This window comes from Diplotaxodon limnothrissa, linkage group LG9, assembly GCF_057381915.1.
Source record: "Diplotaxodon limnothrissa isolate DT_005_m linkage group LG9, D_limnothrissa_male_GT1.1, whole genome shotgun sequence".
In the NCBI taxonomy this organism is placed as follows: Eukaryota; Metazoa; Chordata; class Actinopteri; order Cichliformes; family Cichlidae; genus Diplotaxodon; species Diplotaxodon limnothrissa.
In genome coordinates this window covers 6,264,124-6,285,373 of record NC_140604.1, presented here as the reverse complement: position 1 = coordinate 6,285,373, position 21,250 = coordinate 6,264,124, and the positions used below count along the sequence as shown (strand labels likewise).

The 21,250-nt window shown below is 41.9% G+C and overlaps 1 protein-coding gene across 1 annotated transcript in view; it reads left to right on the top strand.

The window, feature by feature from the left end:
- Positions 1-20,815, top strand: part of lama1 (laminin, alpha 1) — a 33,505-nt gene extending 12,690 nt beyond the window's left edge. Inside the window, exons 29-64 of the mRNA XM_085361902.1 lie at positions 564-681; positions 3,829-3,969; positions 4,095-4,213; positions 4,905-4,994; positions 5,116-5,309; positions 5,405-5,547; positions 5,624-5,722; positions 6,006-6,117; positions 6,253-6,409; positions 6,488-6,698; positions 7,398-7,514; positions 7,591-7,754; positions 7,832-7,970; positions 8,067-8,169; positions 8,284-8,400; positions 8,488-8,670; positions 11,532-11,686; positions 11,959-12,102; positions 12,182-12,315; positions 12,435-12,588; positions 12,655-12,779; positions 12,916-13,066; positions 13,150-13,294; positions 13,382-13,523; positions 13,605-13,719; positions 15,814-15,966; positions 16,069-16,220; positions 16,300-16,494; positions 17,310-17,493; positions 17,607-17,713; positions 17,860-18,049; positions 18,182-18,331; positions 18,650-18,803; positions 19,885-20,018; positions 20,276-20,489; positions 20,576-20,815. Coding sequence (XP_085218028.1) covers positions 564-681; positions 3,829-3,969; positions 4,095-4,213; positions 4,905-4,994; positions 5,116-5,309; positions 5,405-5,547; positions 5,624-5,722; positions 6,006-6,117; positions 6,253-6,409; positions 6,488-6,698; positions 7,398-7,514; positions 7,591-7,754; positions 7,832-7,970; positions 8,067-8,169; positions 8,284-8,400; positions 8,488-8,670; positions 11,532-11,686; positions 11,959-12,102; positions 12,182-12,315; positions 12,435-12,588; positions 12,655-12,779; positions 12,916-13,066; positions 13,150-13,294; positions 13,382-13,523; positions 13,605-13,719; positions 15,814-15,966; positions 16,069-16,220; positions 16,300-16,494; positions 17,310-17,493; positions 17,607-17,713; positions 17,860-18,049; positions 18,182-18,331; positions 18,650-18,803; positions 19,885-20,018; positions 20,276-20,489; positions 20,576-20,730 — 5,260 coding nt within the window. The 3' untranslated portion in view covers positions 20,731-20,815. The remainder of the gene's footprint in view (positions 1-563; positions 682-3,828; positions 3,970-4,094; positions 4,214-4,904; positions 4,995-5,115; positions 5,310-5,404; positions 5,548-5,623; positions 5,723-6,005; positions 6,118-6,252; positions 6,410-6,487; positions 6,699-7,397; positions 7,515-7,590; positions 7,755-7,831; positions 7,971-8,066; positions 8,170-8,283; positions 8,401-8,487; positions 8,671-11,531; positions 11,687-11,958; positions 12,103-12,181; positions 12,316-12,434; positions 12,589-12,654; positions 12,780-12,915; positions 13,067-13,149; positions 13,295-13,381; positions 13,524-13,604; positions 13,720-15,813; positions 15,967-16,068; positions 16,221-16,299; positions 16,495-17,309; positions 17,494-17,606; positions 17,714-17,859; positions 18,050-18,181; positions 18,332-18,649; positions 18,804-19,884; positions 20,019-20,275; positions 20,490-20,575) is intronic.
- Positions 20,816-21,250: the final 435 nt, after the last annotated feature.

Genomic DNA, 21,250 nt, shown 5'->3' with positions numbered 1-21,250 from the left:
TTCATTATAAGTGGTCAGAGAGGACAGGACTATATCTGACAGACAGCTCAGGATGAGAGAAAGTAAGAAAGGCAAGGCTGAGATGGCTTGGACATATGACATATTCATCAAAGGATGTTGAAGCTGCCAGGCAGAAGAAAACGAGGAAGATCTCAGAGGATGGATGTGGAGAAGGAGACCAAGAATAGGGTTGGTGTGACAGGAACGATGCAGGTGAGATGGAGGCAGATGATCCGCTGTAGTGACTGGAGTAATCTCCCGGTCGATAGCCATACATCGGAATCAATTCAATCGTTCAAATCGCTAAATGTAGTCTTAATTATATTTGTATTATTTGTTCCTTGTTTCGCCCGCATTGCAGTTTTATTGTGAAGCACTTTGATGTACGCTTATCTTTTAAATGTGCTATAGAAATAAACTTTGACTTCTTTTAGAAGCAGCAGAAAGACCAAGAAGAATCCAAACTGGGGGCTTCTTCCACAGGAAATTTATTTTTTACATGTCTGTGGCCACAAGTCATGGTAGCTGTGAGATCACCAGTTTTCTTGTGCTGTTTTTTTAAGGATCTCTAACATTACCATGGAAATGGCAGTGGAGGTGGAGAAGTCAGAAGTCGGAAATGTAGCCAGACTGATTGAGTCGTGTGTCTGCCCACCTGGGTACACTGGACTGTCATGTCAGGTAATCACCATGTGGTGGTACAACTGTATACCTGGTGGGGCACTATCTAAAGCACCCTTTCTTCCTTTCCGTGGTTGTGGCTACCGAGGCTAACTAGGTCTGCACCTGGACTTAATCAAGTGAATTAAGCTAGCTAATCAAGTTTAACTAAAAACTGAAACCCTTTTCTATCCAGTTTGTGGAAAGAGTAACTTACCCCCAGTGTCATGGCTGTGTGCAGGCAGGCAGGGAGAAAGGACCCAAAATGCAGGACTCTGAGGCAGATGTAAACTCAAAACACTCAGCTTTATTGTGGGCAGAAAAGGGAACATAAACTTAACTAAACTGGGAATACAGAACTAAACTAGGCAGGCTAGCAGATGGAACACGCAGTGAGGGTGAGTAGACATTAACAACACGACACTGACGCAAAGACACACTGGGCTTAAATACACTGAGAGAGTCATCAAGGAATTAGAGACAGAAGGGGAACACAGCTGGGAGAAATAAGACCTAACGAGACAGGGAGAGCAAAGCTGGAACACTGACATCAGACAGGAACAAGAACCTTCAAAGTAAAACAGGAAACAAAACACACTTTACTAAGACACGGACTAGACAGAGACAGACTTGACACTGACCAAAACCTACTAAATAATAATCATAATCAAAACAGTATCACTGATCAATCAGAACATAAATCATAATCTAGAAAAACACCAAAGCATGAGAAACAGAAAGCTGGGTCAACATGACCCAGAACCGTGACACCCAGTTCCAAAAAAGTTTGGTTGTTGTGTGAAATATAAATAAAAACAGAATCAATTTTATTAACAGTAGAAACATATCTAATGTCTAAAACAAAACACTTTATTTCATGAAAAATCTTAGCTTATTTTGAACGGCAATATGCCCCAAAAACAGTTGGATTGAGGTAAAATGAGGTTGGAAAAGTAAATAACACTGAAACGAAACAGCTGGAGGTTTGCAACTATTAGGTTTAGTGGCAGCAACTCAGCACCATGACTGGGTATAAAAAGATTGTCTTAGAGAGGCATTTTCCTACAAGTTCAAATGGGCAGAGGTTGAGCAAAAAATTACATCTACTAATTGTTAGACTTGTAGTCAAGACCGCCTAAACCAAGACCCAGACAATACCAAGACCAAGACAGACCGAGTCAAGACCAAGACAAAGTCGAGACGAGACCAAGACAAAGACAAAAAAGTCTTTAAACTGCAGCCAGATGCTGCTTCACTTACGGGTGTCAGGCATATTTATGTGTTTTTGCGACGCACTCGCACAGCCCTCCTCACCGCTGTCTACTGTCTCACTCACTCACTGAGAGGACAGACGCACGCTCCACTTGACTGTTGTGTCTCTCACCCTCTCTGTTTTTCACATAATGATATTATCCTATATCCTCGCATGTGATTGGACACAATATGGAGAATTGGAGCATAGCTGAGCCACTGTGTGAGAGCTGAGCAGCAAAAGGAAATTAAGTGAGGAGCGGCTCTCGCTCAATGGGAGTCGACTCTTCTGATTCACTACAAAGCACTCTCTAAGCACGGCTCTTAGAGCTGATGCTTTTGCGCATGACACATTATCAAACGTTACATTGTGTGTCATGGATACTGTTGACTTCAAATCTCCCGACCACTATGTCGATCTGAGACAGCAAGACCAAGACAAGACAGAGGGATTCGAGACCAAGACAAGACCAAGACCACGTAAAAGTGGTCTCGATACATCCAGCTCTACTAATTGTTGAGTAATTTCAAAATAATGACCGTCAGCCTTGAAAATCTCGTCAGTATATAATATCATCAAAGGACTCCAAGAATCATGCATGTGCGAGGATAAGACTGAAAATTCATTGGGCCCTGCATGTTTTCTATGACATGCATTACAAATAAGCATGTCATAGAAAACACTGTATATGCTCGCTCCGCAATCCTGAAATTCATGTTTGAGCTGTGTCATACAAAGAAAAGGCCATACATACTCATTATAAAAGAATATCTGCCATCATCTCTGGGCCAAATTCAAAATGCAGTGAGACAAAGTGGAAACTGTTCTAATAGTGCCTATGGAATTGGTAGCTTACACAGGACAGGCAACATCACTGCTAAAAGGTGTAGTAAGGTTTTACAGCAACATATACGTCATATACAGATTACATTGTTTACATGAAAAGCCTTGATTATATTTAAGCAAGCCAATGCGAAACTGCACACTGCCTGTATTATAACAGCAATGCTTCACAGTAGACAAGTCTGGGTGCTGAACAGGCCTGCCTGCAGTCCAGACTTTTCAACAACTGAAAACAAAAATCTGGCAACGAAGGCCCAAGACTGTTGAAGTAGTATCTTCTATGAGACAAGAATGGGACAGCAGCCCTCCCAAAAGTCCAGAACTGGCATTCTCCCAGATGTTCATGGCTGAACATGGTAAACATAGGAATATTTAAAGTTTTTTGAAATATTTTCCCAGTTTAATCATTTGATATGCTTTCTATGTTCTGTGTTTGGGTGTATGCGATTTGCAAATCATTGCACATTAAAAAATATATATTTTACACAGTATACATGTTTTTCTGGAACTGTTTGTATTTTTATATTTGAATTTGTATTTGTATTGTTAATGGTTTTGGACGGTTCTATTAACAGCAGGAAGGTTCTGGGGTCAAACATATTTGGGAGCTTCCTGTGTGGATTTCTGCTGGTCCGGGTTTCTTCAGAAGTTCCAGTGTCCTTGCATAGGCTGTAGACATTTCTGTTAATTAAAATTAGATCATGTCATAAGTATGGATGTGAGGTAGCTAAAGCAGAAGTTAAAAATAAAACAGATATAAAATAAAGACTGTTTGTACTGTAAAGATCTTTCCAGTCCAAGGAAGGACTCACATAGAATGGGACAGGCAAGTGAGTAGAAGTAGAAGAGGTTGGAGATGGACATGAACAGACAGAATGTGCTGGAGGCAGAGAGAAATCCCTGCATGCAGTTCTGCAAGGGAGACGAAATGCCCACAGCTGAATTTGGCAGGCAGGAAACGTGCACCTCTCTCCTACACTAAGCAGAGTGAGGCCCAGTTCACTTAACTACGTCTACCATCATCAAAGACATTTCCTGACACATCTCTGCCTCTCTCATGTATCCTTCTGCAGGATTGTGACGTAGGATATTTCCGTCAACCTCAGTCTGAGTTGTCACCGCAGAGCAAGAAGTCGATGTTTGTTCGCCCCTGTGTTCGGTGTCGCTGCAACAACCACAGCGAAAAGTGCGACGCTGAGACGGGACAGTGTCAGGTAACGTGCTAACACTGATTCATACGAGCATTTTAGAGGAGATTGCAAACTAAAGACAGAACCATAGTCAGCGCAGAATATCAAGAGACTGCAGAATTTAGTAGAGTCTGTATTTTTTCACACAGGACTGTAAGCATCACACCAGCGGACAGAGCTGTGAGAAATGTGCCTCAGGTTATTATGGAAGTGTCAAAGGATCCATCGGCGACTGCTCACCATGTGCATGCCCCCTGCTGAACAACAGGTGCACACCTTCATCGAGCATCTTGCGCCTCATTTCTTAATGATTCTTAAATTGTGTAAAATTGTTTTAAAATGTCACAGTTTTAAAATTTATGCTGGAATTAGATATGTTAGCATGGCTATTATATAAAATAAACTTAATTAGGCCTATGATGCTTATTATATAACAGGCTATTAAGATACATGAGCTAAGTTAAGCATGTGTCTTTTAGGCCCAGCTCCTAAACAGCAAAAAGTGGAAACCTTATATCAAAGTAGTCTAAGGAGCTTGCAAAGAAAAGCGTCTGGACTTCTTTAAGTTGCTTGAAGACATTTCACCTCTCATCCGAGAAGCTTCTTCAGTTCTAAGGTCAAATGGTGGAGAGTCCCAGATTTAAACCTAGTGGGAGTTTCTCCACCATTTGACCTTAGAACTGAAGAAGCTTCTCGGATGAGAGGTGAAATGTCTTCAAGCAACTTAAAGAAGTCCAGACGCTTTTCTTTGCAAGCTCCTTTGACTACAATGACCTGGATGACTGAGAACCTTCACAGACTTATATCAAAGTAACTTTAAAAAACTTGTTTCAACTGACAAACAGTCCAAAATACAAACATACTTGCTATATTTAATGTTAATTAATGCCTGGATATAATACAGAATTTTGGTATTGATCAACTTTGGCATGTTGTTATTTTTGTATGTGTGTGTGCAGCTTTAGTCCCACCTGCATTTTGGAAGGAGCAGCAGGTGATTTCCGCTGCACCGCCTGCCAGCCTGGCTATGAAGGGAGATACTGTGAGAGGTGAGATCATTACGTCACATCTGTCTTTAGACCCTTTGTTATATACTGAAGTCGTCATCTAATTAATGCAACTTTTATTGTGAAAATTTGCTTGCTGTGTTTTCACACTGCCATCCTCCAGGTGTTCAGTTGGTTACTATGGTAACCCATCAGTACCAGGCGGTGTGTGTTCACAGTGTAGCTGCAGTGCATGGGGCTCCCTCCACTTGCTGTGTGACGTGCTGACTGGAGAGTGTGAATGTAAGGATGGGGTCAAAGGTCAGTCATGTAACGAGTGTGAAAAGAGGAGCATCTTCCAGGAAGGCGAGTGCGTGTGTGAGTAAATACATTAGACACACACACACACCACACACACACAGACACACACTAACATGAGACACGAGACTAACATGTTCTTTTTTTATTTCCAGCATGTGATGACAAATGTACTGGTATCTTGTTGGATGACCTGGATGAGTTGCACAATCACTTCCTGTTTTTCAACCTGAGTACCATTGCAATGTCATCATACCGGCAGTTGTGGCTGCTGGAGAATCAGACCAGAGAAATGCAGGTACAAAAATGTGATTAAGTTGTTGCTCATGTCGAGATGTACGACATACTGAAATGATGACAACATGTCTCCCCAGGTGGTGTCTTCACAGAACAACTCTGTTATAGTGTCCACATCTAGAGTGGAAGAAGGTCTAAATTATTTGACCTCTGAGCTCGGCTCTCTACTGCAGCAGGTAGGCACACCCGCCTGTCTGCTAAAGGTTCATTACACCACCTTCTGTGTGTCACTCAGAGTGTTTTCACCCCTTTAGTTTTTACTGTAATACATTGCACATTGCAAACAATGTGAGAATGGTACTGGGTCCTGGAACAGTGGATAACATTTGCAGTAATTCTAGAGTTAGCTGCTAGCTAGCTCTGAACACTTTTGTACTCTCCACATCTGATAACTGACTGGTCTTTTAAAACTTCTTTCCCATCCCATCGGAAAATTTTTCCCAATTCCTGATTGGCTAGGTCAACAGTCTGTCTAACGATGTCCAGATAGTGGACGTGTCCACAAACAACAGCTTTTCCCGAGGCGCGCTCCTATTGGAGGGCATCACCAGACTTCAAAACAACATTCAAGGTAAATAACAACAGAATATCAGAATGATGAATAATGAATGCTTGATGACACATTAATTAATGAAACAACGAAGACACCATTACCAACAGCAAACAAGTTGTTTTTAATCAAACGTGAAAACTGTAATTGATTCAGTGCTTCAGAGGGAAGCAGCACACCTGAATCAGACTGCAGAGGAAGGACTGGGTTCAGCCAATCAGACGCATCTGCTGGAGGACGTAGAGTCCATATTAAACAGCATCAAAGATGTAAACCTAACAGCTGCAGAGCTTGTAGCCAATCAGGAGCTCAGGTCTGTTTGAGCAACACAGCAATATAGTTGATACACAAACACACAAGGACAGCGTTAACATGCTCTCTCTCTCTCCAGCCTTTCGGAGTCTCTCTTTCAATCGGTGCAGATCGACTTCCTGTCCAGCAGGGTGGCCACTAGCGACAAGCTTGGCCGTCTCTCTACTTCACTTACTGCTGACATTAAAACACTGCAACGTGCAAACACAACGCTGAATGATGCAGTGCAGCACAACATAGAAACAAACGTTCTGCTGGACACTGCACACACATTGCTGCAGCTATATCAGGTAAGTCCACATATACAGACCACAGGCTGAAGCGAAATTACTGGATTGCTCTAAAAAAATATTCCTGAAGTCAAACTGGAAGTGCAGAGCATAGTTGCACATGGTTGAGGATCATAGTCTAGTCCAGGGGTGGGCAATTCCAGGCCTCGAGGGCCGGTGTCCTGGGGGTTTTAGATCTCACCTTGGGTCAACACACCTGAATCACATGATTAGTTTGTTACCAGGCCTCTGGAGAACTTCAGGACATGTTGAGGAGCTAATTTAGCCATTTAAATCAGCTGTGTTGGTTCAAGGACACATCTAAAACCTGCAGGGACACCGGCCCACGAGGCCTGGAGTTGCCCACCCCTGGTCTAGTCTCTCCCCGGCACAGTTTGGATCACCTGAAGGCCTTTCAGGAAACCTTTAGAATAGCCTGATAATATAACCTCGACATAAAATAAAAGAAGTAAATGCATTAACTAGTTTTTGAGCATCACTAATCTCCTGTTGGCTAGGGCCAATCTGCGTGGAGTTTGTTGTGTTTGTTATGTTCAAAATAGCCTTGTAGTCAAAAGCATTGAGAGGTCAGTAAGACTAGAGCAGAGCTCACGGTTTTTTTTGCTGTTTCTCTGCTTTATAAAACACGCGTGACATTGTCTTAGCATTCTTCTGAAATTCAAAGGCGTCTTGTTGCTATTCTTTCTCTCTTTCTGTCAGTCTGGCCATCAGAACCTAAGTGTGGCGTGTCTGTCTTTGGACTCACAAATGGAGGACAGCCAGCTGCTGCTTGAAAATGCTGTCAGTTTGACGGAGGAGTTAAGAAACCACACCAGAGTAAGAGAAACTATAGTAGTCAATAATAAAGCTTTCCAGCAGACGCTTGCTATAATAATTATGTCACACTGATCAGCAGGTTGAGATGTTGGCTGCTGAGCTGGATCAGGGGCGCCCCCTCCTGAGGAAACAGGTGAATGGTTTGGTAATGGGGCTGAAGAAAAACGATGCTCTGGAGAATGTTTACCGTGCAGAGAAACATGCCCACTTGCTGCAGAGCTATGCTCTCTCTTTGCACAGGTATTTTGTGTTCCTCTTCCTCTGTTTGTGTGCTCCTGCTGTTTTTTCCCACTGAAATAAAAACTCTTCTCTCTCAGTTCTCTGTCATCAGTGCGTAACGTGTCTCAGAATGGTAGTCAGCTGGCTCAGTTTGACAGTGACATCACAGAACGAGTGGACTCTGCCCATCGGATGGCTTCAGTTGCCCTAGTGTCTGCCTCCTTAGCCCTAAACACGGTAAGTCTGTATTTGGCCTGAGACAGCAGTGCAATAAGGTAAATGAGAGGCTGTTGGTATGCAAATGTATAACACCTATATGTATTTGTATTTCAGAGTGTTCAATCGGAGCAGCCACTGTCAAAAGAAGGCAAAGCAAAGCTGGAAGTTTCCTCTGATATTTTGGAAGAAAGCCGAAGAATCAGCAGTGCGGCTGAAGGTGTGATAATGTTTCTGTTTATGAAACAATGATTTGGACTATCATTGCACATCAGCCATGTGTGGACTGAATTACTACTTTTAGATGAAACTTTTTCCTCTTTGTTTTATTTAGACCTGCAGCTGAATGTTTCCATGGTAACTATCAGACTTGGACTTGTCAGAGACAGTGTTCATAACTCCAGCTTGCTTCTCCGTCAGCCCGTCAAAGCGTTACAGAGCCTTTCAAATGGTAAAAGGACTGATATGCGTGATGTACTAATGCACTGACGTATTGAAACAGTGATACTAATACAATACTGATACTCGTGTTTATCAGGTTCTTCTGAGGCATTGCAGCAGACCCAGATTCAGGCTGCAGCAGCGCACTCCAAGTTGCAGGAGGCGATGCAGCGGCTGCAGAAACTCAGAGCACAGCTGAAGGATTCTTCTTCTTTGGTGGAAAACGCTAACAATACATTGAGGGAGACTAGTCAGCTGATGACTCTTACACACACTGCAGGTTTGTCATTAAGATTTTATGCAAATGATTTGGTTTCATAAAAATCCAAATCTTTAGGCAAGGCAAGTTTATTTGTATAGCACAATTCAACAACAAGGTGATTCAAAGTGCTTTACAGAGACATTAAAAAACAAAAACAATAAAAAGCATGATTTAAAATTGATTAAAAAGACAGTAGATAAAATCAGTAGTTAAATGTAAGTTTTGAAATTTAAGCTTAAAGTGTGGATTTGGTGCTTTATTCAAATGCAGCTGAGAACAGGTGAGTCTTCAACCTGGATTTAAATAAACTGAGTGTTTCAGCTGACCTGAGGCTTTCTGGGAGTTTGTTCCAGATATATGGAGCATAAAAGCTGAATGCAGCTTCTCCGTGTCTGGTTCTGACTCTGGGAACTGATAAAAGACCGGATCCAGATGACCTGAGGGATCTGGAAGGTTCATACTGGGTCAGGAGGTCACTGATGTATTTTGGTCCTAAACCATTCAGAGCTTTATAGACCAGCATCAGAACTTTAAAGTCTATCCTCTGACGGACAGGCAGCCAGTGTAAAGACCTCAGAGCTGGACTGATGTGGTCCACTTTTTTGGTCTTAGTGAGGACTCGAGCAGCAGAGCTCTGAATGAGCTTTTTTAGGTAGACCTGTAAAGATGCTGTTACAGTAGTCAAGCCTACTAAAGATGAATGCATGGACTAGTTTTTCCAGGTCCTGTTGAGACATCAGATCTTTTATCCTTGATATATTCTTGAGGTGATAGTAAGCTGACTTTGTTATTGTCTTAATGTGTTTTTCTAAGTTTAGGTCTGCATCCATCACTACACCCAAATTTCTCGCCTGGTCTGTGATTTTTAGGTGTACAGATTGAAGTTCTCTGGTGACCTGTAATCGCTTTTCTTTGGCACCAAAGACTATTACTTTAGTTTTGTTTTTGTTTAGCTTGTTTTTGTTTTGTTTTAGAAAATTGTGGCACAACCAGTCATTAATTTCCTCAATGCATTTACCAAGAGCCTGTACAGGGCCTCGGTCTCCTGGTGACATTGTGATGTATATTTGTGTGTCATCTGCATAGCTGTGATAGTTTATTTTGTTGTTCTTTATAATCTGTGCCAGTGGGAGCATGTAAATGTTAAACAGAAGGGGTCCCAAAATGGAACCTTGGGGAACTCCACATGTGATGCTTGTCTGCTCAGATGTGAAGTTACCTATTGATACAAAGTATTTCCTGTTTTCTAAGTATGTTTTGAACCAGTTTAGTACAGTTCCTGAGAGACCTGTCCAGTTCTCCAGTCGTTTGAGTAATATGTTGTGGTCAACTGTATCAAATGCTGCACTGAGATCCAGTAAAACTAAGACTGACATTTTTCCACTGTCTGTGTTCAGACATATGTCATTGAACACTTTGGTCAGAGCGGTTTCAGTGCTGTGGTTCTGTCTAAAACCTGACTGGAAGGCATCGTAGCAGTTATTCTGTTTTAAGAAGTAATTGAGCTGTTGAGAAACTGCTTTTTCAATGATCTTACTTAAAAATGGGAGATTTGAGATCGGCCTGTAGTTGTTCATTTGTGTCTTGTCAAGATTGTCCTTTTTCAGTATAGGTTTGATTACAGCAGTTTTTAGTGATTCTGGAAACACACCTGATAATAAAGAAAAGTTGACGATCTGTAACAGGTCTGACTCTAAAGTCTTTGAGACCTTTTTGAAAAAACTTGTTGGCAGGACATCTAAACAGCAGGAGGAGGAGTTCAGTTGACCTAAGATGTCCTCCAGGTCTTTGCTGTTAATAGGTTGAAACTGTTTCATGGTGTTTAAACAGTTTTTTGGTGGACACAGTACATATCCTGGATCTGCTGTTGATGTACCAATTGCTTGTCTTTTGGATTTTTTCTGTGAAGAATTTGGCAAAGTCATTGCAGGCCATGGTCGAATGAAGTTCAGCTGCCACTGACACAGGAGGGTTTGTTAGCCTGTCAACTGTAGAAAATAAGACCCGAGCATTATGGCTGTTTTTAGTGATGATGTCAGAGAAGTAGGACCTTCTTGCACTCCTCAGTTGTAAATTATAATTGTGAAGTTTCTCTTTATAGATGTCATAATGAACCTGGAGGTTTGTTTTTCTCCATCTGCGCTCAGCTTTCCTACACTCTCTTTTTTCATTTTCACCAGTGTGGAGTTTCTCCATGGAGACTTTTTCCTTCCAGAGATAACCTTCACCTTAATGGGAGCAATAGTGTCCATTACATTTAACATTTTAGCATTGAAGCTATTGACGAGCTCATTGACTGACCCTCTGGGCAGGTCAGGTGTTAATGGGAAGACCTGGTTAAAGATCTCACTACTGTTTTCAGTTATACACCGTTTTGTTATCACTGCTGTTGACGTATTTGTGTGGGCTGAGATTTTACTTTCAAAGAAAACACAGTAATGATCAGACAGGCCCACATCAGACACAGTAACCTTTGAAATGCTCAGGCCTTTGGAGATCAGTAGGTCAAGAGTGTGTCCTCTATTATGTGTGGCCTCTGTTACATGCTGCGTCAGCCCAAGGTTGCCCAGAGTGTCACTCAGGTCTTTAGTCCCTTTGTCCTGAGGGTTGTCCACATGGATGTTAAAATCCCCAACAATAATTACACAGTCGAAATCAACACAGATCACAGACAGCAATTCACTGAGATCATTAAAAAAGTCTTTGCAGTATTTGGGAGGCCTGTAAACATTAAGAAACACAACTTTGGATGGGGCCTTCAGCTGTAAAAGGCACATATTCAAAAGACTGAAAACTTCCAGGAGATAGCTGCTTACATTGAAATGATTCATTAAATAAGACAGCTTTAGCCTAACTCTTCCTGTTTCCTGTGTGCTCAGCCAATGAGATGCAGCATAAGATGGAGGAGGCAGAATATCGTACACAGCATCTGATGGACAGAATAAAACCAATGAGAATGTTAGGAGAAACATTGAGCAGAAACTTGTCTGACATCCGGGAGCTGATCTATCAGGCCCGCAGACAGGCAGCATCGGTAAGTAAACACTCACACAATGGCTTCTATCACTGTCCCAAAATGATTATAGATGTCTACAAAACTCCTCAAACAGGAAAGAAATGAACAGCAAACAGTTTACCGTAGATAAGGCAGCCTCAACCAGAGAATTAGGACATCTGTGACCAGGATGGATAATCCTGTGACTATGATTATCCACAACAACAGTTATTTCAAGGCACTTTACATTGTAAGGTAAAGACCTCACAATTTCTCTTGATAATGATGGTGTTGTGGTGTAACATCGTCAGATTAAGGTGGCACTGCAAGCGGACAGAGGCTGTGTTCGTTCCTACAGACCATCGATTCAGTCCAGTAACTTCAACACTCTGAATCTGATCGTCAAGACGACCACTCCAAATAACCTGCTCTTTTACCTGGGCAGCAACACTACGGTAAAGACAATAACTTGCTGTTAATGAGTAGTAACAGAAACTGTTTCGTTCTGCATCCTAACTGAAGCTGTTGTTTCAGATGGACTTCTTGGCTGCTGAGATGCATAATGGACAGGTTTCTCTACTGTGGGATGTGGGCTCGGGCAGCACCCGGCTTGAGTTTCCTGGACTGGATATCACCAACAATAGATGGACAAAGATCAATGCTACACGGTAACAAAACCCCCACAAAACTAAACTAAACGATTTAAACTAATCACACGATTGAAGACGCAGGTGGATATAGGTTTACAGCTGTGTTTGTGTATGCCACAATGTCATGATCCCGGCAGATTTGGATCACATGTTGCACTGTCAGTCCATCAGCTGGATTCTGAGTCAGCTCTGCTGCCAGCAGTAACAACAACATCACCAGGAACCTTCCAAGTTTTAGACATCGACGAAAACAGCTTTGTTTACATCGCAGGGCTGGGAGCTCATACACAGGTACACATCAGGTATGCACGTCTGTGTGCAGGTGAAGAAGGGCTAACTCGGTGTGTTTGATTTCAGCGGCCTGCGGCACTGCGATCGACCACCTTCCAGGGCTGCCTGGGTGAAGTTTCACTGAATGAGCAGAACATTGGACTCTGGAACTATGACCATACAGAGGGAGAGTGTGGCGGCTGCTTCAGCAGGTACTCACACAAGTTTTAACATATTTACGTGTACACAGCACTTACATGGACGCAACACAAACACGTTACACACACAGTTTGCTAAATCTGCACATTCCTTATGCAAATTCTGACTTGTATTTTGTGTCACTCACAGTCCCCAAGCAGAGGAAACTTCCTTTCACTTTGATGGATCTGGCTATTCAGTGGTCCAGAAGTCTCTGCGGTCTACTTCCACGTTAATCGTTTTGCAGTTTAAAACTCTGTCTCCAGTCGGATTGTTGCTGTACTTGGCCTCCAACAACACTGTACGACACACACATTTACAGTCTTTGCTGGGCTTCTTATTTTTAAGGAAACATACACATACCTCACTTTCTGTCATCGACAGAGAGACTTCCTGTCCATGGAGTTGGTGGAGGGGCGTATTCGTTTGACCTTTGACCTCGGCTCTGGTGCTCTGATGCTGACCTCCAACAGGAAGTACAACACTGGAGTGTGGTACAAAATCACACTGCAGAGGAACAAACGCAAAGGTACTACTATTACTCCTAGTAATACTCGTGCTGCTGCTTCCGTGTCCACACTGCTAAATGTTATTTCACATTTTTCTGTGTGGCCAGGTTACTTGTCCATAATGGCAGCTGACCAGTCATCGGAGAAGGAAGTGTTGGAAGCGGACTCTCCTGGAAAGGCCTCTGATCTGAACCGCTCTGATCTTGACCCTATCTTCATTGGTGGATTTCCTGCTTCCAGACCAATCAGGTGAGTTTTTGAAGACAAAGGTGATTATAATATAGCCAGAACCGTGTTATCACCTGTGAATGCCATCTCTCTGGTTGCTAGGCGACAAGTAGCATCCCGGTCTTACGTGGGGTGTATAAAAAATGTGGAGATTGCTCGGTCCAACTTTGACCTGCTAAGGGATGCACATGGTGTCAGGAAAGGCTGCATACTCAAGGTAAGCTCAGACTATACAAGCCCCAGTTATCCCACTTCTACTTGTTGGAAGAGTTTTTCTTGCTCACTAACAGGACATCATCTGATTGTTGGGGTTTTCTCAGGATTATTGCAGGGTCTTTATATTAGAATATAAAGCACCAGTTGTGATTTCTGCACTAAATAATTGAAACTGAATTACAAATTTGGACAGACAAGACCAAAGTGGAGATGTCTGCCAATAATTCACAGTACGATGTTTGGTAAAGACCAACACAGAAAATCAGGACACACAACTCATAGCAACTGTCAAGCATGGTAGCATAGGAGTGATTAGTTTGCTTTTGCAGTAAGAGGACCTGGGCACCTTCCAGTCATCAAGTCTACCATGAACTCCTCTGTATTCTTGAGTCAAATATGAGGCCGTTTCCACAACAGTTAAGCTTGGTCCGAACTGGGTCATACAACAGGACAATGATTCCCAAGCATGCCAGGAAATCTGTTCAGTTGAATTGATTTAGATTCAGTTTTCTGTATATAGCACCAATTCACAACAATACTGGACTCACAGTGCTATTGCAGGGTCTTTATCTCACATTTTTGAAAGAATCCCCAAGAATCAGACAAGCCCCTATATAGTCAGAAAAAATATAGTAATCCGCTGAATACAGCAGCATAACTAAGTGACCAGTGAAACTCCAGAACCTGATTGAAACACTATGGCAGAACCTTAAACAAACCCACAAACCTCCATGAACTGAAGGAATAATAGGGCAAAATTAATCCACAATCACGCAAGAGACTGAAAAAGAAAATTATTATTTTTTTATTTATTAGTTGTTGTTGCTAAAATTGTTTCTACATTCTATTGAATCACAAGGTTTAATTAATTTTCCTCAAGGCTGCACATAATACTATATTGACTATATCTGTCGCCCTGCCTGACTCCATCTCTATTCATCTCAAGTCTCTTTTGAGATCCAAGCTAATAATATACTAATATACACGTTTTAATAAATGCATGTACTGATACATATAATAATGCACAATAATCCACTGAACTAAAGTCCTTGGATGACAAGTAATTTTCAGCTTGTAAATTTAGACAAAACTGATGTTAATTTTTCTGAAGTATGAAATAAAATAACTGTCCAACAGTTGTTTCATTGGCTTCCAGTACTACTGTGAAGAACCTTGGAGTTGTTTTTGTCCTTCAATACACATATAAAACAAATATGTAGAACTTTTTATCACCACCAGCAGGTCATGGCAGATGGCTGCCCCTCCTCGAGCCTGGTTCTGCAGGAGGTTTGTTCCTGACTGTTTCCTTCCCACTATCCTCTGCCTTTGTTACTTTGAGGTTGGACAAAGCAGTGAGAGAAAGCTCATATTTATTTTAGCTTCTCTTCATTGGCTCCTTGTAATTGAATTTTAAATTTTCTTCTCACATATGAAGTCTTGATCAGACCTCATCATATCTTAAAGTCTTAGTATCATATTATCCAGATAGAGTACTTTAGTACTTGGCTCTCGGTATGCAGGGAAGCAGAGCCTTCAGCTGTCAAAGCTGTAGAACAAAATCCAAGTTTAGATTCAGGACACAGACACCCTCCATAGGATTAGACTTTGGATTCTCCTTTTTGAAATAACTATTAGTTAACACTGGAACAGGTATCCTTGAACCATTCAGGCTCAAACTACTGATGATGCACTGGGCATTTGTTTCTACTCTCCTCGTTTCACTCCTGAACCATACAACTACTGCGACATTAAATTTGTATTTCTCCCCTCCATGGTTGGTGTTTTGCCCTTGTGTCTCCCCTAAATCCCTCAACCAGTTGTTGTAAAATGCTCCAACTATCCTGAGCCTGGTTCTCTCAGGTCACTTCCTGTTAAAAGCAAGTTATTGCTGCCCTTTAACTCTTGCCAAGTACTGCTCGTAGGGTATTGTCTAATTTTTCGGGTTTTCTCTCTAATATTGTACTATAAATATCTTAGATTTTAAAGTGCTTTGAGGTCACTTTTGTTAATTTGTAATGAACACTGATCACACTCGTAGGATAACAGCTTGATTGATTTACAGGTTAGTTGTTTGACTGATTAATGTATTGACCAGGCGGTGCGAAGTGTGTCCCTATTGGCTGGAGGCTATGTTCAGATCACTCCACCATCGTTTGGTCAAGAAGCAGAGTTGCTCTTCTCCTTCTCCTCCAACAACCAATCAGGGGTCCTGCTGGCTGCTTTCAGTAATGACCGCTCACACAAACAGGTGAGACTGATTTAGGTCACATGTATACCAAGTCTATTTGAACTAACAAAGCTATGTGGGTGACACTGCAACCTGAATTTTTCTATGTGTCTGTATGTGCAGTACTTCCTATCTGTTCACCTAGTCTCGGGAGCATTGGAGGTGGAGCTTGGAGAGGTGGGCGGAGCCACACGTAAGGTAACTGTGATAAAGCCTGATGGAGGATCCTTCAGTGACAGAATGAAACATTCTGTGATCATTACCATCAACAAAAAGTAAGTATTAGCATAACATGCTAACTTTTATGCTTCTTCTCACATCTCACCTGTCTGGCCTTTCTTAACTGTCTTTCAGGTCGCTCTCAGTGCAGATTGATGAGGAACATAAGAAGCTTGTGTCCCTGTTGCCGGGTGTATTTTCTCGGCTGTCTCCAGCCTCTCTATTTATTGGTGGGCTGCCTTCAGCTGATGACGCCCGTCTACCAATCAGATTGCAGAAAATATCTAGGTTGTTCAAAGGCTGCATCCAACACCTGGCAGTTGGCAGAGCGTAAGTGTTTTACACATCCAAGTTGTGTCCCAATTCAACGACTGCATATTTCCAATGCCTGCCAAAAGCTTCTTTGAATGCACCCATCTGAAGGCTCCTGAAAATGCAGTTTACAGATGTGTCTCTGTTTTCTGACACCACTGCTTTTTCAATCAAAGAAATCAAAGCGTTCATTTCCAAACTTAAGATATTCAAAGGCTGATTTAGATCCCAAACCTTTTAAAGCCAGTTGGGTAGTTGAAATGTCAGGCAGTTTCCCCTGACTATTAGATCTACAATTTGCGACCTTCAGAAGAGGTTGTTTTGCCAAGAATGTCCCTCAAAAAGCCTGGAGAGCTTTTCTTGAACACTACTTAAAGAACTTACAGGAAATCATACCAAAGAGAGTTTAGGATGTGCTAAAGAATAAAGCTGGTCATACTAAATACTGACTTTAAAATTCTTTTTTGACCCTTTATACTGTATTTCCATAATTGTTTGCAAGTTTCAGTAATTTTTCATACCAAATATAAAGAAATGGGGATTGGCTCAAGACTTTTGCATAGTATTGTACATCAGACACCAGCAGCAGAAGCAAATTTCCTTAAGTCAAAAAAGAATAAATGGGATTTATGGCTCTAATGGTAAAATTATTTTAGGGCGGTTCCTGATTGTTATCTGCTGCTGTCAGTGTTACCTAGGAGTCAGGTGCGGTGCTTTGCATTACAAGGACTAAGGTCTCCTTGGACTAGACCATCTCATGTAAGAGCCTTCATAGACTGTGTTCTCCAAAGGAGTTCGGACAACAACAGTTTTGATTTTGTGGCTCTGTGCAGGCTTGTTGACCTTTCAGGAGCTCTGAGATATGAGGGGGTGAAGTTTGACAAATGCGTCTTGGAGGAGAAGCTTGGGGATGTGCTCCTTCCTGATGACCAGGATGTAAACGTAACTCCAGACCCTACTCATTTACCTCTACCTCAGCCCACACAGTTTGGTGCCCTGTCACCTGAAGGTCTAACGGTAATTACTATATTCATTATCACCTATTCTCAGTGCATTCATTTTAATTGATTAATTTAATCAATATGTCCGTTTTTATTGATTATTGGTTTTGATTTATGTGTGTGATGCAGTGTGCATCAGATGGGGAGTTAACCTTTGTGCCGTCATCAGTTCAGTTTGGCTTGTCCAGAAACAGTCACATGACCTTCATTATCAACCCAAGCACAGTCAGAAAGAGGTGAGTTTCCATAGCAACAGAGGCAACTCTCGGGTCACACAGGGGACAGGTCACTTCATCTTTGTATAACACTCCATCTCCGACACTGCTGTGGTGTGTTTGTGTCTCACTCTTGTCTTCACTACTGTGTCTGTTCCCTTCCTCAGTGTGTCGGTGAGGTTGTTAGTTCGAAGCTGGGCCCTGGACGGGTTGATCCTCCTTCTCTCCGACTCCAAGCAGATGGACTTTGTTGTCCTCAGCCTAAAGGGGGGCAGGCTGATGATGTCAGCTGATTTGGGGAAAGGCCCGGCCTCGATCACCTCATCTGTAGCTGTTAACAATGGAGAGTGGCACACTGTGAGTTAATTGGACACGAGGCACTGTAGACGCATCAATGTCAAACTCTGTAAATTTCAACCTGTGTTTGAGGTTTTGGTGTTAAGACAAAAATAGCTTTGTTTGAATGCTGTGGTGTTCACCGTGTCTCAGGTGGTTGCAGAGGTGGGCCGGCGGTTGATGTCAGTGTCTGTCAACAGTTTGAAAACTGAATCCATCTCAGTCAAAGGAAATCAGCTGGATGTGGCCAACAAAGTTTTCCTAGGAGGAACACCTCACACTATGACCAGCAGGAGAATCGGAGTATGATTGTTTTTCATTTTTTCACCGTTAAACACAAAAGACACAAACATTATTACCCCAAATACATCAAATCATTTTATTTGATGTTTTAAAAAAGCATTTTATGTACCTAGAAGAGAAACTCTTGAGTTATTGAACATCTTTTGCACGAGTGTCCTGATTTCACAGGAAGAAATTTTTGCGCTAAGAATTAATATGTAGACAGATTTTCTTTGCGCACATTTTTGAAACTCACAGGTATTCTGACTCTATTGGAAATCTCTCCCCCTTTCTGCTCCCATGTGTCTCCCCCTGTCTTTCTTCCTGTTTGGTTCTCAGGATACCAGCAGTTTTCCAGGCTGTGTTCGGTCCATCAGTCTGAATGGTGTCATGTTGGATGTGTCTAAGCCGGCGTCACAACATGGTGTCACATCCTGTTTCACCAGAGACCAGATAGGAAGTTACTTTAATGGAAGCGGATACGCTGAAATGAGTAAGTCAAACTTGTAGACAAAATCATCTGCGCTGAAGATGAGATGCAGACTGATCGGTCTGATTAGTATAGAAGGACTTTTGACAGCCTATAGTCTGTACAGCTTTTGCCTATAGTTCATATGAGAAGTTACTTTTGGCTGCTTCCTTATTGGGCCACAATTTTGAGAGCCTGTTTTTAGGTAGTTGGAGCAAGAGTTATAATGTTTGGATGATGGGTGTACCGAGATATGAACAAATGAAAGCACATTTTCATAAACTGTATAGGTGGAGTGCACAGACCGTTGCTAATTGTTGTCAAGTTACAGCAATCCACCAACTGCAAAAACACAGAGGTCCACTTGAGAACTAGCATCCATTTTTGTTGACTTCTGTCTACGGATGGCAATTGATAAGAATTTAGCGACACCGATTCCACTGCAAATATCACTTATCGATTCGATTTCTTATCCGTTTTAATTGGGTTCTCATTAGCTTCATCATTGCTAAGAAGCATATCAAAAGCATTGTTATGGGTTACATTACTTTTGTGTTTTTCTGTAAAATGACCTGAAACGCATTGTTTATATTGGTAAATAACCAATATAAACCTGAGGCCAACACAAATCCCTATTCTAATTAGGACACACATGACTAATTTTCTGGGTATGAACTCAAACTCGACAGTAGAAAGTAAAGACAAAAACCAGAACACACAGACTTTAAAGCAGTCAGCACATTGATTGTACTTCAGAAACCTGAACAGGTAGAAACGGGCTGCCGCCTGACTGCTCATCACTGCTTTTTGTTACCTGTTGAAGTTCAGGGTGTGGCTGCTGGGGTGGGTTTTGCACAGATGACATGCTAGCACTGAGGTTGTGTTAGCAGCATAATGCAGTTTGCACTTTAACGTCATGCTCTACACTATTCTCCTCCTCCGGCAATGAACACTATTTTTGTGTGCAGAGGCAAAACTGAAAAAAAAGTGGCATTGTCCAAAAACGTGTGGAACTAGCTGCACGTCACATACTAGACAGGTGTTGGATAGCTGTCTCTAACCGTGATTAAGCTATGATCTGATTACATGCTGTTTCCATCTGCAGTCCATGATGGCTATAAGGTTGGCTCTGACATGACAGTCTCTCTGGAGTTTCAAACAAGTCAATCAGAAGGAGTGCTCCTGGGAATCAGCAGTGCAAAAGTCGATGCTGTGGGACTGGAGATGATCAATGGACAGGTGAGCAGAGATATTCCATTCTATGCATTATGTAAACAGTAATAGGCCTACACCCCAGGGATTTAATGATCTAACTGAGCAAGTTGCCACGTTTTCACGGTATCTTTCTAATAGCTGCAGTAACATCAGAGCTTCTGTTATTCTTGGTTTTTGACTAAAGTAATAGATGTATAGAAAAGGATTGTGCAAACTAAGTTTTAAATATGCAAATGAAGTTTTATTTGCGTAAATAAAGGTGTATCTGTTTTTCTCCTCAGGTGGTTTTCAACGTGAATAATGGGGCAGGTCGAGTGTCAGTGCGTTCTGGTGGCCAGATGCTATGTGATGGGCAGTGGCACCGCCTGCTGGCCCAAAAAACCAAACATGCCCTCAGCCTAACTGTAGATGAGCGAACTTACACCACTGCAAACCCTTACCCACAATCCACCTCTGCTGAAACTAATAACCCTGTCTTCCTGGGAGGATATCCAGGTAAGACCCTTTGAACATAAACAGAATTTAAAAAAAAGATGAACACACCTAAAAATAATTCTAACCTGTCCATCTCTCTGCTGTAGCTGGTGTCAAACAGAACTGCCTGTCATTGAGCTCCAGCTTCAGAGGTTGTCTAAGGAACCTGCAGCTCTTGAAGTCCCACCTGACCAAGACCCTTGATCTGAGTTCTGCTCACTTCCTGTTGGGAGTAACCCCTAACTCATGCCCCGCTTCCTAGCAGTGGCCAGAAAGCATGCCGGATTATGTCACAGAGCAGTATCATTGATTGATGGGCTGTGTAGTGTGAATGTCTCTGCTGATTATTCCTGTGGATTTTGAGTCTCTGTAGTCCAAACTTGAATGATTAAAGTTCATCTTAAAACTAACATATTCATACTTTTTATTTTCTAAGCAGAGAAACTTCAGTAACTTCTGCCTGTAAACATGAACAGTAATTAAACCACAGAAGAAACACATTCCTGGTGATCAGTTTGAGTTTTTGAGTAAAGGCACATTTTGTATTTAAGCTCATCATTAAAAAGGAGGAGTCATCTGTCTGTAATCTAAGTAGCATTTTATGTTTAGACATCTGCTGAGGCCATCCTTTTCCATCTACCCATTTTTGTAAATACTTATCTAATTCACTTAGGTGGAGGGTCCAATCTATCCCAGAGGTAACAGAGTGATCGGTGGGGGTACGACCCAGGGCAGGTTGATGGGAGAGTAATTTGAGAGTAATTCTAGTTTATTCTATTAAA